Here is a 12,827-nt window from a genome sequence, read left to right as displayed (position 1 = left end):
GACGACAGTTTGGATCAAAGTCTGTTTCCACGTTTTCCTTTTGCGTAAGAGATGCAAGTGTATTCAAAGAGCACAAAGAAGCTCAGTGTTCTCACGCTGGCCGTTATAGCAGCGGCTGCAGCCAAACAGCAGCAGTGCAGCATTTGCAAAATGCTGCAACAGATTTGACCAAGAGAATCAGTCAGTGTTTGACCTGCATGTTTGGGACTGCATATCAAGGAGAAACGGTCAGGTTAGAGCAAGCATCACATGATCTGAGATGAACCTTTAGTAATACACACGTCCACTCCTCGTCTAAGACAATGCTGAAGTTTGCTCTACTGGGCAACTGATATTTATTAACCATGGAGTCAGTTGAGATCATATTATAAATGGTCAGTGTTGTATAAACCTTTCAGATATTTTTTGAATTTGGTCGTACTGTTGGACAGAGGTCTTTTCAGGTATTGAAGACTTACTGGCTATCAATTTGATGACAAAAAGTGATTTTTCAATTGACAGAGCTGGGGGGGGGGGTCCTCCACTGGCACTTATTTTGATAATCAGGCTCTATTTTGATGATGTTTTATGCAATCTGGCAACTTATATATACTAAAAGTACAATTCTCAATGTCGATCACTTCATTTTTATTGTGACTTAGAAATCGGGGGGCCACATTTGGCCCGCGGGCCGTAAGTTCTATATCACTACATCTTGGTGATATTATATTTTATTCTACTTATTCCATCAACTAATATTGCAACTTCCCGTACAAAAAACTACTAATGTGCTAGTTATATATACGGATCATTATTAATGTATTAGCATACTGCATTAATACCATGTCAAATTGCTGAATTGGATTTTCAGTTAAATGAGGGACCTTTATTGTGAAAGTACAGCCATCCTCGACTCCGCCCGGAAGTAACTTCTCAGTTGTCTCGAGGATCCTCCAAGCTGCTCAGTCAGTGGAAATTAGTCAAAATATTGTCCGTATATTGTTCATGTGATACCGTGACTAAGTTAAATACCTCCATTGTTCACTTATCCACATTTGTAATGCCCGTCTGCCTGCACTCACGCGCTCCTGTCCGGTTAAACATGGTGAACGCGGATGAAATCGCCAAGTTGTGCTACGAGCGTTTCAGCCAGCTGCCCCGGAGAGGGAAGCCTGAGCCGGGCAGAGAGTGGACCCTGCTGGCCGCTGTGGTCAAAGTCACCCGGTGTGCTAACTCTGACACAGGTTGGACAGCATAATGAACTACAAAACACGTTACAGTATATTTCATGCTCTTTTTATGTCCACAATGTTCAATAACTGTACAAAAAAGCTTTTTTTTCCCCGCCTTCCTAAACGTTTTGCATTTTAATATCGTTTTTCGTCCACTATAACGCTATCTAACTTTGAACGTTAGTGTTTATTGTTACTGGTAGTAAAAATAACACACATTTCATTTAACCCTTTGCAACCTGAGCAAATTGCCTTGAAACGCGTGAAGAGAGCAATGAGCATTGAAAGTGAAGAAAATATTTTTAAAAATACAGCAAAATTACCTGAATTTATTATTATTATTTTTAAAAAGGTAAATGTCATGGAAAAGTGCTTAAAAAATTTAATAATGTTTTAACGTAATTTTAAATATCTAATTGTGAAAAATGTTCCCTAGCTTTTTTTCTTTTTTCCCTAGACATCTTCCTTAGCTTTTTTAAAAAATAATTGTATAATGTACTAATTTCTAGCTAATTGTTGGACATTTCTTACCAAGTTGCTTATTCCCTTTGCCCCCATGTTTTTGAAAGAAATCACACCAATTTTGGTTTAAATTATTGTGAGAAGCACCTGAAAGCAGCACAAGGAGAGTGATATTGCTCCAGGTTTTAAAGGACTAAGTACATTTTCCGGTTTAGACTTCAAAATTGAACAGAACACGACACAGATTTGAGTGAAAATATTTTTTTGCACATATTTAGGCTATACAAAGAAGCAGCTTAACACAGAAATACAAATTAGACCACAAAACATGAAAATGGATACAAAAATATGTAGAATACATATACAAATGTTAAAGTATGAGGATGAAATATGTGATAAACTGTATTCTCATCAAACTCTTTTTGTCCATTCACAGTTGACAAGGAGGTTGTTTCCTTGGGAACTGGGACTAAATGTATTGGACAGACAGCTATGCGTCCCAATGGTGTGTGGTCTTGATGATGTAACTATAATTGATGTCTTTGGTTTCCTTTATGTGCTGAGTACTCAATGTCTCTGACTTCTATACAGAGTATATTTTGGCCGCCCAACCAAATAGATTTGCCACCACAAAATACTTTCTTTTTTGTTCCATTAGTCTGTGTGTGCAGTTGAATTGTGACTTAATTTAAATGTCCACAGAAATGGTGCATTTTGGAAAAATATATTCTCTAGATGAAAATTTGTTTTTTAATACAGAGCTCGATGTTTGTCAGTTTCGGACCTTAGATCGCAACAAATGATCTTTGGCACACTCCTTCAAAAATCATTGTTAAAATAATATTTGTCTTAGTTCCTGAAAAACTGGCTTTAAAACAATATCTTGTTTTTGTTTTTCTTGATTCTCTCACAGGTGATATACTTAATGACAGCCATGCAGAAATCATTGCTAGAAGGGGGTGTGTCAGGTGAGTGTTTGTATTCAATTTTCTGTCCCTAACAGCTTGTTGGCCCATGCTGACACTTGGGCTGCGTTCCAAAAGTTGTTGAACTTGCCCTCCCTCACTTCCCCTCAGCCCTTGGTGTTTCTGAACAGCTGACGTTGCACAGAGGCCACTCTGAAAGCTGAGGGAAAGCAATAAGCAACTATCTGCTAATAGACGGGTGGATTTTTATATGTGTAAGTCGACCTACACAGACCAAAGAGATATATTAGAAGAAGTGAAACTGAAGAGCATCAGATGGTGAATGTACCTGTATTTAGGTTTGTTTTTTTAAAATTTATTTTCCAGTTTATTTACCCTCTCCTTCATCTGAGTTTACCTATCACTGCCCCCTAACCATGGATGTTTTTTTTGCATTACATGCATAGCTGCAATGCATAAAGACCTCTGAGGTGACCATCGATGTTCACTCGCTCCCTCGATCTCGCCAAGTTCACTTCAGTTTTTCAGACTATTGGAACGGCCTTTAAGATGGCGACTTTGATTCCCCCAAGGGCATGTGCTGAGGGGAAGTGAAGGGGGGCGTGTTGAACGAGTTTTGGAACGCAGCGTTGGTCATTCTCAAAATTGAGTATAGGCTGTTGCCATACTGTGTGTGTGTGTGTGTGTGTATGTGAATGTGTATGTGTGTATATATTTATATTAAACGCTGTGTGTATATATTTGTAGGTACCTGATCCAGGAGCTGCACAGAGCCGTTACTGGCAGGGACAGCTCTGTGTTTTGTCGGGCAGATCAGCGGGGGAAGTGGAAGCTTCAGTCAGGAGTTTCCTTCCTCTTCTTTACCAGTCACACTCCCTGTAAGTCCAGTACGCTCCCAGTGTATCTACCAGCAGTGTATGTTAAAGGATTCACGAGCTACACATATGTATAATATTTTTTACGTGTTGCTATTTAGATTTATTTATGTAAGGCATGTTTTGTCTTAAGTAATCCATAGTTTTTCAATGATCACTTAGCTGTTGTTTTATTCTTCTAGTTCGTTCAGAGAGTTTAAGTCTCTTGTGTTGATCTAAATGCTGTTTTAGGGCCTTTGATCTTGTCAGACAGCTTTAGTCCAAAGCTGTCCCATGCTCAGAGGTTTGTCCAGGAAGCCAAAATCAGTCTGAATTTTTTTTTTTGTATTTTTTAAAAATTATTTTTGTAACAGGATTGGTAGCACAGTTACAGTTATTTAAGTGACAGAAAGTAAGTTGTAACATCGAAGTCCACTCCACCCCACCTACCTACCTCCTGATATGATACACTAGCCAGGCAGTAGCCTATACATAGGGCAGGAAGAGAGACAGACAGAATATGATATGCAATTTAAAAAAAATGAATAAGAAAGGAGAAAAACATGTTATGCACATGTGCCTATAAAAACAACAAAACATTAATACATTCAGCTGATCTGTTACTCCTCACTCCCGTCTCCTGCTGCCCAGGAACCCATAATCGCCATACACATAAACCAGCAGAATTCAGACTAATCCCAATTACATACTTGTGCTGAATTCCTGTGTTGTCCATGATGAGATCCACAGGAATAGCCAACAGTACACATAAAAAACACATATAAGACAGTAATCTGAAACTTCTTGTCTGTCACCAGGTGGTGACGCCGCCATCATCCCCATGACTGACAGCCAGTCTCCGTCCTGCCCGCCCGTCACATCTGTAAGGGGCCAAGAAGGGACTGATGGAAGAGGAGATCTGAAAAGGAAAGCTGTGGAACCAAGTGAAGGGAAAAACGTCAAACGGCCCTGTCTAGAGGAACAGGAGACAGCGCAGACAAAGCCAGAGGACACAGGAGACACAAAACAAACTTTCCTTTCAGATTCATCTAAAAGTGAAAATCCATCGCAGAGTCACTCTGCACAAACACGTGTGGAAACTGCCTCACAAGATTCAGGACAGCTGGAGACAAAAGCCAGAGACCCCTCTGACGATGCTAGACTGCAATCACATGTCCTTGACATTCACAGGACGGGGGCCAAGTGTGTCTCCGGTGGGCCGGCCGACCCTCTGCACCCTGGGGCGGGGTACCACAGCACAGGGCTTCTCCGAGTGAAGCCTGGGAGAGGAGAGCCGACTCTGTCCCTCTCGTGCAGTGACAAAATGGCCCGCTGGGGGGTGCTCGGCTTTCAGGGCGCACTGCTGTCCCACTACCTTCAGGAGGCGCTCTACTTCAGCACCGTGGTTGTGGGGAAGTGTCCGTACAGCCAAGAAGCGATGCAGAGAGCTTTGGTTACAAGGTAATGCTGAAACAATAAGTCAGTTATTAAACCTTGATGTAAATTAAATGAGTTTGAGTTTCACACTGTTGGCCACATAAATCAAACAGCTTGAGGATCTTGTGTTTGGCTTTGGGGAATTGCTTTGATTTAATTTATTTTCTGACGTTGACAAACAATTAATTACTGTGACGGTCTAAGTCTTGATTTGATTGGAACATTTTCAGAAAACTGGAGGAAGAGCCATTTCTAGTGTAACATGTTAGCTTTGTGAGTAGCATGTAAAATGCTGAAAAAAAGGGGGGGGGGTGCAACCAATATTGTTTTTTCAGGCCAAAACTGATTCTTATTATTTAATGAAACTGATAACTGATATTTGAGACTGATATGCATTTAAAATAAAAATGTTTAGAATATTTAGAATTTGGAATATATCAAATTCCAACACAAAACTTTGTTTAAATGTCTTTGGCAAATGTTTAATGAGATTTTACAAAGTAGTTCCTCCAATGCTGACACTTTCTTTGCATTTTTTAATTAATTTTATTGGCGATCATTAAAATAAAATGCCTATACAGATTATCGGCAAAATGTCAAATATCGACCCTGATAATCTGTCGACCCCTATCACAAACAGCTGTCAGAAGATGTTTCTCTTCTCCATTTGACCATGTTAAAGTCTCTCTTTTATGCAGAAGAAGCTATAAACACAACATTTTGACATGTGGATACTTTAAAGCTGGTATGGTAAATGTGTTGACAAACAAGTCGTGTTTCTGGTGAACATGAATCCAGTATTCACTTTCTTTATAATCTCTGTTTTGGTCTCCACCAACTCCTGCGAGTTCTCTTTAGCTGCAAAATGTTTAACTGACTTAATGGGCTTGTCGCTAACTTTGCAGTTTAGTTCTGGACATGTGTGTAATGTTTTTCACTCAAATCCTTTGTGGCTAGAAACAAAGTTGATGAGAACAGAATTTTCTAAGCAGGAAACCAAAATGATGAGCTGAATGATGCTAAAAAATAAAGATCCGTAGCTGAAGGGAACTGCAGAATCAGGTGATGATTCTCTGTGGGCTTTCACGTTTCACAGTTTAGCTATTATTCATATAACAAACAACAGTAGTACAGCTTTAAATCAAAGACCCCTGCTGTAGTTTCATCACATGTAGGTCAGATTTACAGATGCTGAATATCCACACTGTTTCCAGCCTCAGTGTTAGTCCTGTGAGAGAAACCCATTATACATTATCAGTCACTGTTACTTTTAACTGTGTTGGAGCATTTTGAAGGTGCTTTTCCTTTAGTGCAAAGGAGTCAGCAGGGTTTCTGGAATGTAGTCGTCCTGTTTTGACAACTTCTATTGCGCGTCCTGTCTGTCCTGGACGAGGAAACTCTCCTGAGTTGTTCTTTCTGAGGTTTCTATCATTTTTTTCCTCGTTAAAGTTTTTTTTGGAGAGTTTTTCCTTACCCGTTGTTAGGGTCCAAGGACACCGGGATGTTGTATGCTGTAAAGCCCACTGCTGCAAATTGTGATTTGTGATAGTAAGCTTTAGAAATGAAATTGACCTGACTTGACTGTTGCGCTCCAGGTGCTCCCATCTATTGGACCTCCCTGCAGGTTTCTCTGTGTGTCCACCTGAGCTGCTCCAGTCCAGCCTGGAGTTCCCCTTCAGCCAGGCCCAGACGGAGCTCCGACACCAGGCCCAACAGGGACGTATCTCTCCATGCGGAGCAGGTGGGATCTCTCACACACACACACACACACACACATACACACACACACTCTCTCACTCTCTCTTTGGTCAGAAAGAAGCATTAATGCTGAATTTACATCATCACAGTTAGTTACTGTTATTTCCAGTTTCCGACTCATGAACAGCATTCACACTGTCAACATCCAAGCTGTGATTACGACGTGAAAATCTGTCTGACAGCTCTCCTTTATCTGACTTTGTGCTTAATAATGTGGAAATATCTGAAAAACAATGTGGTCCCTCACAGCAGCCAAAGTCTGTAGTTCAAGGTAATAACCTGCAAAAGATAAGTGTTACATCATCAATGCATAGTATTGAATTTGAATCAGATTTGTCTGAAAAACATTTGGCAAATGAGTCAAAAAAAAAAATTCTGGGTTCTTGAAAATTCATGTAAAAGATTTTAAAATATCTATTATTATATTATTAATATTGTCATAGTATGTACAGTAGAACAAGAAACAAAAAATAGGACTTATATTTTAATATTTTGGAATCTGTCAACATCAGAATAACTAAGATAATTACAGAATTTCAGCTGGTTGATGATTGATCCCAGAAATCTCCCTGGAGAGTCTAGAAGAAACCTAATTCTCAACTCATAAGTCATAAATCAGGTTCCTTTCGGATCCTTAAAAAGTCCTAAAAGGCATTGAATTAATCAAAATAAAAATAAAACCGGTCTTAGACTTAAAATGTCTTAATTTTAGTAGTCTTAGTCTTAGAAGTGCTAAGACTTGGACAGGTATGATTTTATGAATCTTTTTTTTCTAACATTGCATTGTTAACTCTTAAAATAAAAGTAACTTAAAAAAAGGAGAAATTTACAGATTACCACATGCATTGCTGTCAAGTAATGTTATATATTAAAGTGAATCGTTCGGCAAAAAGTCTTGCTGTAAGCTGTAGGAACCCTGATAAATTGATCAAGAAAAAAAAGTAATCATAGCGTGATTACGGTCTCATGTGTTTCAGCCATCAGCTGGTGTAATGTGACCGAGCAGCCACTAGATGTCACTGCCAACGGTTACAAACATGGAGTCACCAAGAAGGCCTGTGGCACCGCTAAAGCCAGGTAAACACTGTCTTACACTATACATGATACAATATTGTTACATGAATGAGAAGTCACAGAATTTGATCACTAAGGAGTATTCATTTGGAAATGTCAGTTTGTGTTAATGCACATTTTGTTTCAACAGGTCTCTTCTATGTAAACTGGAGCTTTTCCACTCATTCCTGTCTCTGGTAGCAGCCACCGACCCCTCAGCACTTCCCGACTCCCTCAGGTAACAAACAATGAGCTCTTTCATAATATCACCGACTGTGGTTTTAAACAGCCTCAGACTTAATCTCAGCAACCACAAACACTAATGAAGATCTCCAAATGATGATGTGGCTTTCATTAGTTTTTCATTTTGAGTAACTCTCATCTCATTTGCTGCCAAAGCATGTCGAATCGACAGTCAGGCACACTACCAACAGCAATAAGTAAATGTTTGTGTCACAGTCACAAGAAGCAGCGTTATAAAGAGAAAGTGCAGGAGGGTTTAAAGGAATCGCACAGTCACAGCGAGCCACAGTGCAACCTGGACAAAAGACAAGTGAACACCGACTGATGCTTTTTATTCCATAACGTACACCGAGACCTTTGACTCATTTCTGTGACCTCCATGTGCTTTTGTTTACAACTCATGATTTATGGGGTTTTTTTTGTAGTTAGGATAAGATTATCCTAGGTATTTTTCTTCCAAATGGTGTCACAAGGCTTGCTTGGGGTTGCACAACAATTTTTTTCTTTGTGGGTGCATATTTATGTGCGCCGCTGCTCTCACTGTGTGTGTCTTTGTATGTGAAATTTAGTGCTCACATTTCAACTGTTAGTCCCAATGTGTGCATCTAGGGTTGTCCCTGTTCACATGCTCTGTGTGTGTGTGTGTGTGTGTGTGTGTGTGTGTGTGTGTGTGTGTGTGTGTGTGTGTGTACTGATAGCTGAGAATCCTCTCCAAAGGCAGAACAGTGGTCTCTCTGTGTATCAGCATTTTAGTAGATAACCTGATCCCAGCCCAGTACACCCGGGCCTGCACATAGATGGACACACACTCATACACACTCATACACTCAGCCCCAGCATACAATGACAACATTTTCTCCAAAGACAATGGTATGACTGGTGAGCAGAGGCAGTTGAGGTCAGGGAGTGGCCATTTTTTCTGCAGTTATAGAGTTTTGTATCTGACGGGACATAAATCGTTCAATAAAGTAGCCGACCAGCTAAGATCCAAACTGTCCACTTTATCTGCACAAGATTTTGTTCTTAATGCAACGACCCCAGTAACGTCATTTTGCCAAAAAACATGTTAATCTTTTAACAGTTTTTTCACAGCAGCCATCTTGAGTCTCTTAACACTTGGTTTTAAAAAGCATTTTGGTGATCAGGACACAGACAGACAGCCGAGACGTCGCCGTTCACACCTGTGTCTGTCGTGCGTCTCCAGCCGACCACTTGTGTTCCGATTTCATTACCGCCTGCATCTCTTCCACCAAGTCAAAGAGCACACACACAATTACATCCACGTCTTGGCAGTCACGTCAGCAGTTGTGTCAATACAGCTGAAGATATCGCTGTCAACAAAATTCATCACATCTCTTTCCATACAGCAGTACGAGAGATGGTTGTGCATCACTTAGTTAAATGTTTTTTTCTCTGTGTATGTGTTCAGCAGAGCCGAGCTGCAGACCTACTGGGACTACAAGCAGGCATCCCAGTTGTATCAGCAGGCCTGGCAGCAGCTCCGCAGCCAGGCCTTCCCCTTGTGGCCACGCAGTGACAGAGATCTCCTGCTCTTCCACTGAAGGCCCACTCTCCCAAAACCCCACTCTGCAGCTGAAGTGTCCTCGTCATGGTCCAACTTGCCTGTTGGGTCAGCTGGTCAGCGACGTTTGAGGTCTGGATAAGTATTGTTTGGCTATATCTGACTCTGCGTAGCCCAGGATGTTACTGCTCGCAACAGCAGGACACCCCGCTCTGTCATGCTGTTCTCAGAGGTTGATGACCGCAGCTCGGTGTCCTCAAATGATGGCTTTATTTTCACAATGTGTGTGTCTGCGTGACGTGTTGTGACTGCAGCTGGCCGGTGTTCATGTTCTGAAAACACAGCTGGACGTACCTGTCTGCAAATGGAAAAAGTTCTAGGACCGAAGTGCTCTGGTCAGGTGGACTGAAGACAAACCGAGCACGGTAATGATTGTACATGTGTCATGTACACGTATTCAGTTTGTGATGGCCTGTAAACCTGACCAGGGTGTTTCCAGTGCATGTTGGGATAGATTTCAGTCCTCTGGGACACTCATAAAGTCAAAGAATAAGAACCTGAAGCTGCATATTTCTGCACAACAGTTAGGTCCTTCACGAAGACCAGAAACCAAATCAATGCAGGGTTGAGGATCTGCTTTGTTATTGCTTTAGCTCAGCAGATTCCACTGACAAGTAACGACCCAATTCATCTCGGCTAACACTGCACAGCATGCTGCCAGTTATGACCAGGAAGCTTTCATTGTGTATTTAATGTCATTCTCCTTCCCCTGCAGCAGAGAGCCTCAGAGATTTACTGCTCTTGTTTTTTTAAATTGCTTCTTAAAGTGTCAGATTAAGATTCAATTTATTTAAACAGCTTGCTGCTGTAAAAAAAATATTTACTGCAAATATCTGGTGATGCTCAAGAAAATAACCCAGGTATGTCTTTTTATTTCAATGTTTTTCACCTTAAGTTTGAGGTTTAATTTCTTTATATAACTCTTCTCCTCCTCCTCCTCCTCTTCGCTCTCTCTTTAGACACAGCTGTGTGAAAGCATGGGATGCACATTTTACCACTCATTATAATCACATAATTTATATTACATTCAATATACAATTAGCCACAACTGCTTATTCAGCTAAGGGTTGGGGGGGCTGGAGCCTATTCCAGCTGACATTGGGCGAGAGGCGGGGTACATCTACGGCCAATTTATGTCTTTGGATTGTGTGAGCCAGAGAATGTTATCGTTTAAAGTGCATATGGGCAGACCTGTATTGTAAACGATATACAATTTATATTGTTCACAATACATTCTTAGTGTATTTTCCTGCCAGATTCGCTTGTGTCTTGTGTGGCCATGTCACTGCACTAGTGGTCAAACACTGTACAAGGTTTCTTTCAATCTGAACAAATATGAAGTAAAAAGTCTTTTGAAATATGAACTATATTACTTTTAATAACACAGAAACACTTTGATCCATTTTACATTCACTTTTATTGGTCAGGTCTTCCAGCTACCTTACCTTTTTCAGATATCTAAAATCCCTTTATGTCTTTAAGATATATTTAACAAACATACAACACTGATGAAATAAAACAGTACTGAATATCATAGCATCCCATCAATATATTACACATCTACATACCATGTTTAAAGCCTTAATCAGCTTTGTGGTGCACAAATATGTATACTCTGATGGATCAAATAAAAGGTGGAAATACACTGCAGTCTGATTCAGCACCAAAAACCACAGATGCAGCCAAAATGTCAGCTTTTCAGGGGCGTCAGAGTGAAGAGGAGAAAGATCACAAGCGGTTCTGATTTTATACCTCTGACACCCGCGCAGCTAAAGAACTGAGCAACACTTTACTTGAAGTATTTAAAAAATGAATTATAGTGCTGTGTATTCTTCCTGTGGTCGTTACAATCACAGGGTTCATCAAATATGTGTATTTAATCATTAACAAGTGTTTAGCAACAAGTGTTTAGCACTCTTCGCACTAAAAATACACTTTCAGTGATTTTATCAACTGTTTCCTTGTGTATATTAATCATTAGAGTATAATGGGCAAGGAGAGGCTCAAACACTGCGTGTCTATGTGTTATCCCAGGAAAAGATGGAAAAATACTGAGACATAAAAAATGTTCCTGATGTTATCTTGTAGCTGTTTGTGTGCTAATGGCTCACAGTGTAATAGCAGTCATCCTTCTTAAGACAATCTGATCTTATACTTTAGTCCTACAAGCTGTACAAACGCATCACAATAGCTACATGTAAAGGCAGTGCAGGAGCCCCCGTCTGTGTTCACAGTGGGGTGTAAACAGTTGTTTCACTGCTACATACTGAGATATTATATGGCCTGCTTCCTCTGCTTTTGCTGCAGGATGATTTCTTACATTTTCCTGAATGCCTAAAAAAAAAAACTCCAAGGAAAGAAAAACATCTAATTTGTAGCTTGCAAGCCACCCAATTCATGTGTGTAATTGTATTGTAAAATTGTATTCCCAATTCAGTTGTGGAATTGGAGGGTGTGGCCCAAGCTTTTTACACAAGACACAGCATGGCTCAAAACCAGAACACTGACAACTTTTGAAGTGATTGTAAGTGACACGTTAGCTATAAATAGTTTATTTACACATCCAGTAGGCGTGGGGTAACATTAGCATGGTTGGTGCTAGAATGGATGGTTTTGGGGGGAGGAACACTGCTTTGATTGGTTATATGATCGTGCAAGGCAATGCAAGAGTGTTGATATTGACCACAGACACAAAGCTTTTTTCTGCTGTCATCGCGAGTAGTTCGATTTATGACGAAACATCGTATTATATAAAGTCGTCTGTATGTTTTGTTTGCAAAAATATTGAAGCTTTCCAAAGGCTGGAGAGGCAGGGCCTGCAGTGTATTTTGGAGGCTCCACATCCAACGCCCAGGCCACAGTGCATGCGTGAGCAGTGCATGTGTAGAGCGGAACCTGTTGTATTTAATTTGGGCGCCTGTCTTGACCGGTTAGAACAGCCACACTGCCAGTGTGAGCAGCGCTGCCTAGATGTGCTCTGCCTATTTAGAGAAACAGAGTCTTGCCGATTTTTTTCAGCAAAAATGGACTTATAAGACTTATATTGCCATTACACTGTCTTACCACAATTCCAATGTCTTTATCTGTCAAAGACCTTAAAAAAAGAAAAGAAATCTGATTTACTCAACCATTCCTGTTAAAACCCTCCAACTATGTTTCTGTCAACAGAATCCCTTCTGTTGTTGACACGAGGCTTTTTATTGTGAAACATTTGCAGGACTGTGTTGCTGACAATGCAGGAGCTTGCACGGCTTTATAAATGAGTGGGGTTCGTGCTTTTAATAGTGGAAATATAGTAGTT

At 40.4% G+C, this 12,827-nt stretch overlaps 1 protein-coding gene across 3 annotated transcripts; it reads left to right on the top strand.

Moving 5' to 3' along the window:
* Positions 1 to 928: 928 nt before the first annotated feature.
* On the top strand, positions 929 to 12,195 carry adat1 (adenosine deaminase tRNA specific 1). 3 transcript variants are annotated; one of them, XM_042495493.1, is made up of 9 exons: positions 929 to 1,223; positions 2,110 to 2,178; positions 2,587 to 2,641; positions 3,347 to 3,477; positions 4,272 to 4,914; positions 6,486 to 6,631; positions 7,626 to 7,725; positions 7,853 to 7,939; positions 9,377 to 12,195. In XM_042495493.1, exons 1-9 carry the CDS (start codon positions 1,040 to 1,042, stop codon positions 9,504 to 9,506), a joined length of 1,545 nt encoding a protein of 514 aa, XP_042351427.1. In that variant the 5' UTR covers positions 929 to 1,039; the 3' UTR covers positions 9,507 to 12,195. The 3 variants fall into 3 exon arrangements, with proteins under 3 accessions (XP_042351427.1, XP_042351426.1, XP_042351428.1); XM_042495492.1 differs by having other exon boundaries at positions 9,374 to 12,195; XM_042495494.1 differs by lacking the exons at positions 929 to 1,223; positions 2,110 to 2,178; positions 2,587 to 2,641 and adding an exon at positions 2,887 to 2,937 and having other exon boundaries at positions 9,374 to 12,195.
* The last annotated feature ends 632 nt before the right edge of the window (positions 12,196 to 12,827 follow it).

The sequence above is a fragment of the Plectropomus leopardus genome, chromosome 11 (genome assembly GCF_008729295.1).
Source record: "Plectropomus leopardus isolate mb chromosome 11, YSFRI_Pleo_2.0, whole genome shotgun sequence".
Lineage (NCBI taxonomy): Eukaryota > Metazoa > Chordata > Actinopteri > Perciformes > Serranidae > Plectropomus > Plectropomus leopardus.
This window is presented reverse-complemented; position numbering and strand designations above follow the sequence as displayed.

What these genes read in the sequence shown, in the direction of transcription:
- adat1 (XM_042495492.1), top strand. Translation starts at nt 1,040, where the DNA reads ATGCCCGTCTGCCTGCACTCACGCGCTCCTGTCCGGTTAAACATGGTG. An exon ending in GTGTGCTAACTCTGACACAG is followed by an intron (nt 1,224 to 2,109) that starts GTTGGACAGCAT and finishes GTCCATTCACAG; the next exon opens with TTGACAAGGAGGTTGTTTCC. An exon ending in GCACTTCCCGACTCCCTCAG is followed by an intron (nt 7,940 to 9,373) that starts GTAACAAACAAT and finishes GTATGTGTTCAG; the next exon opens with CAGAGCCGAGCTGCAGACCT.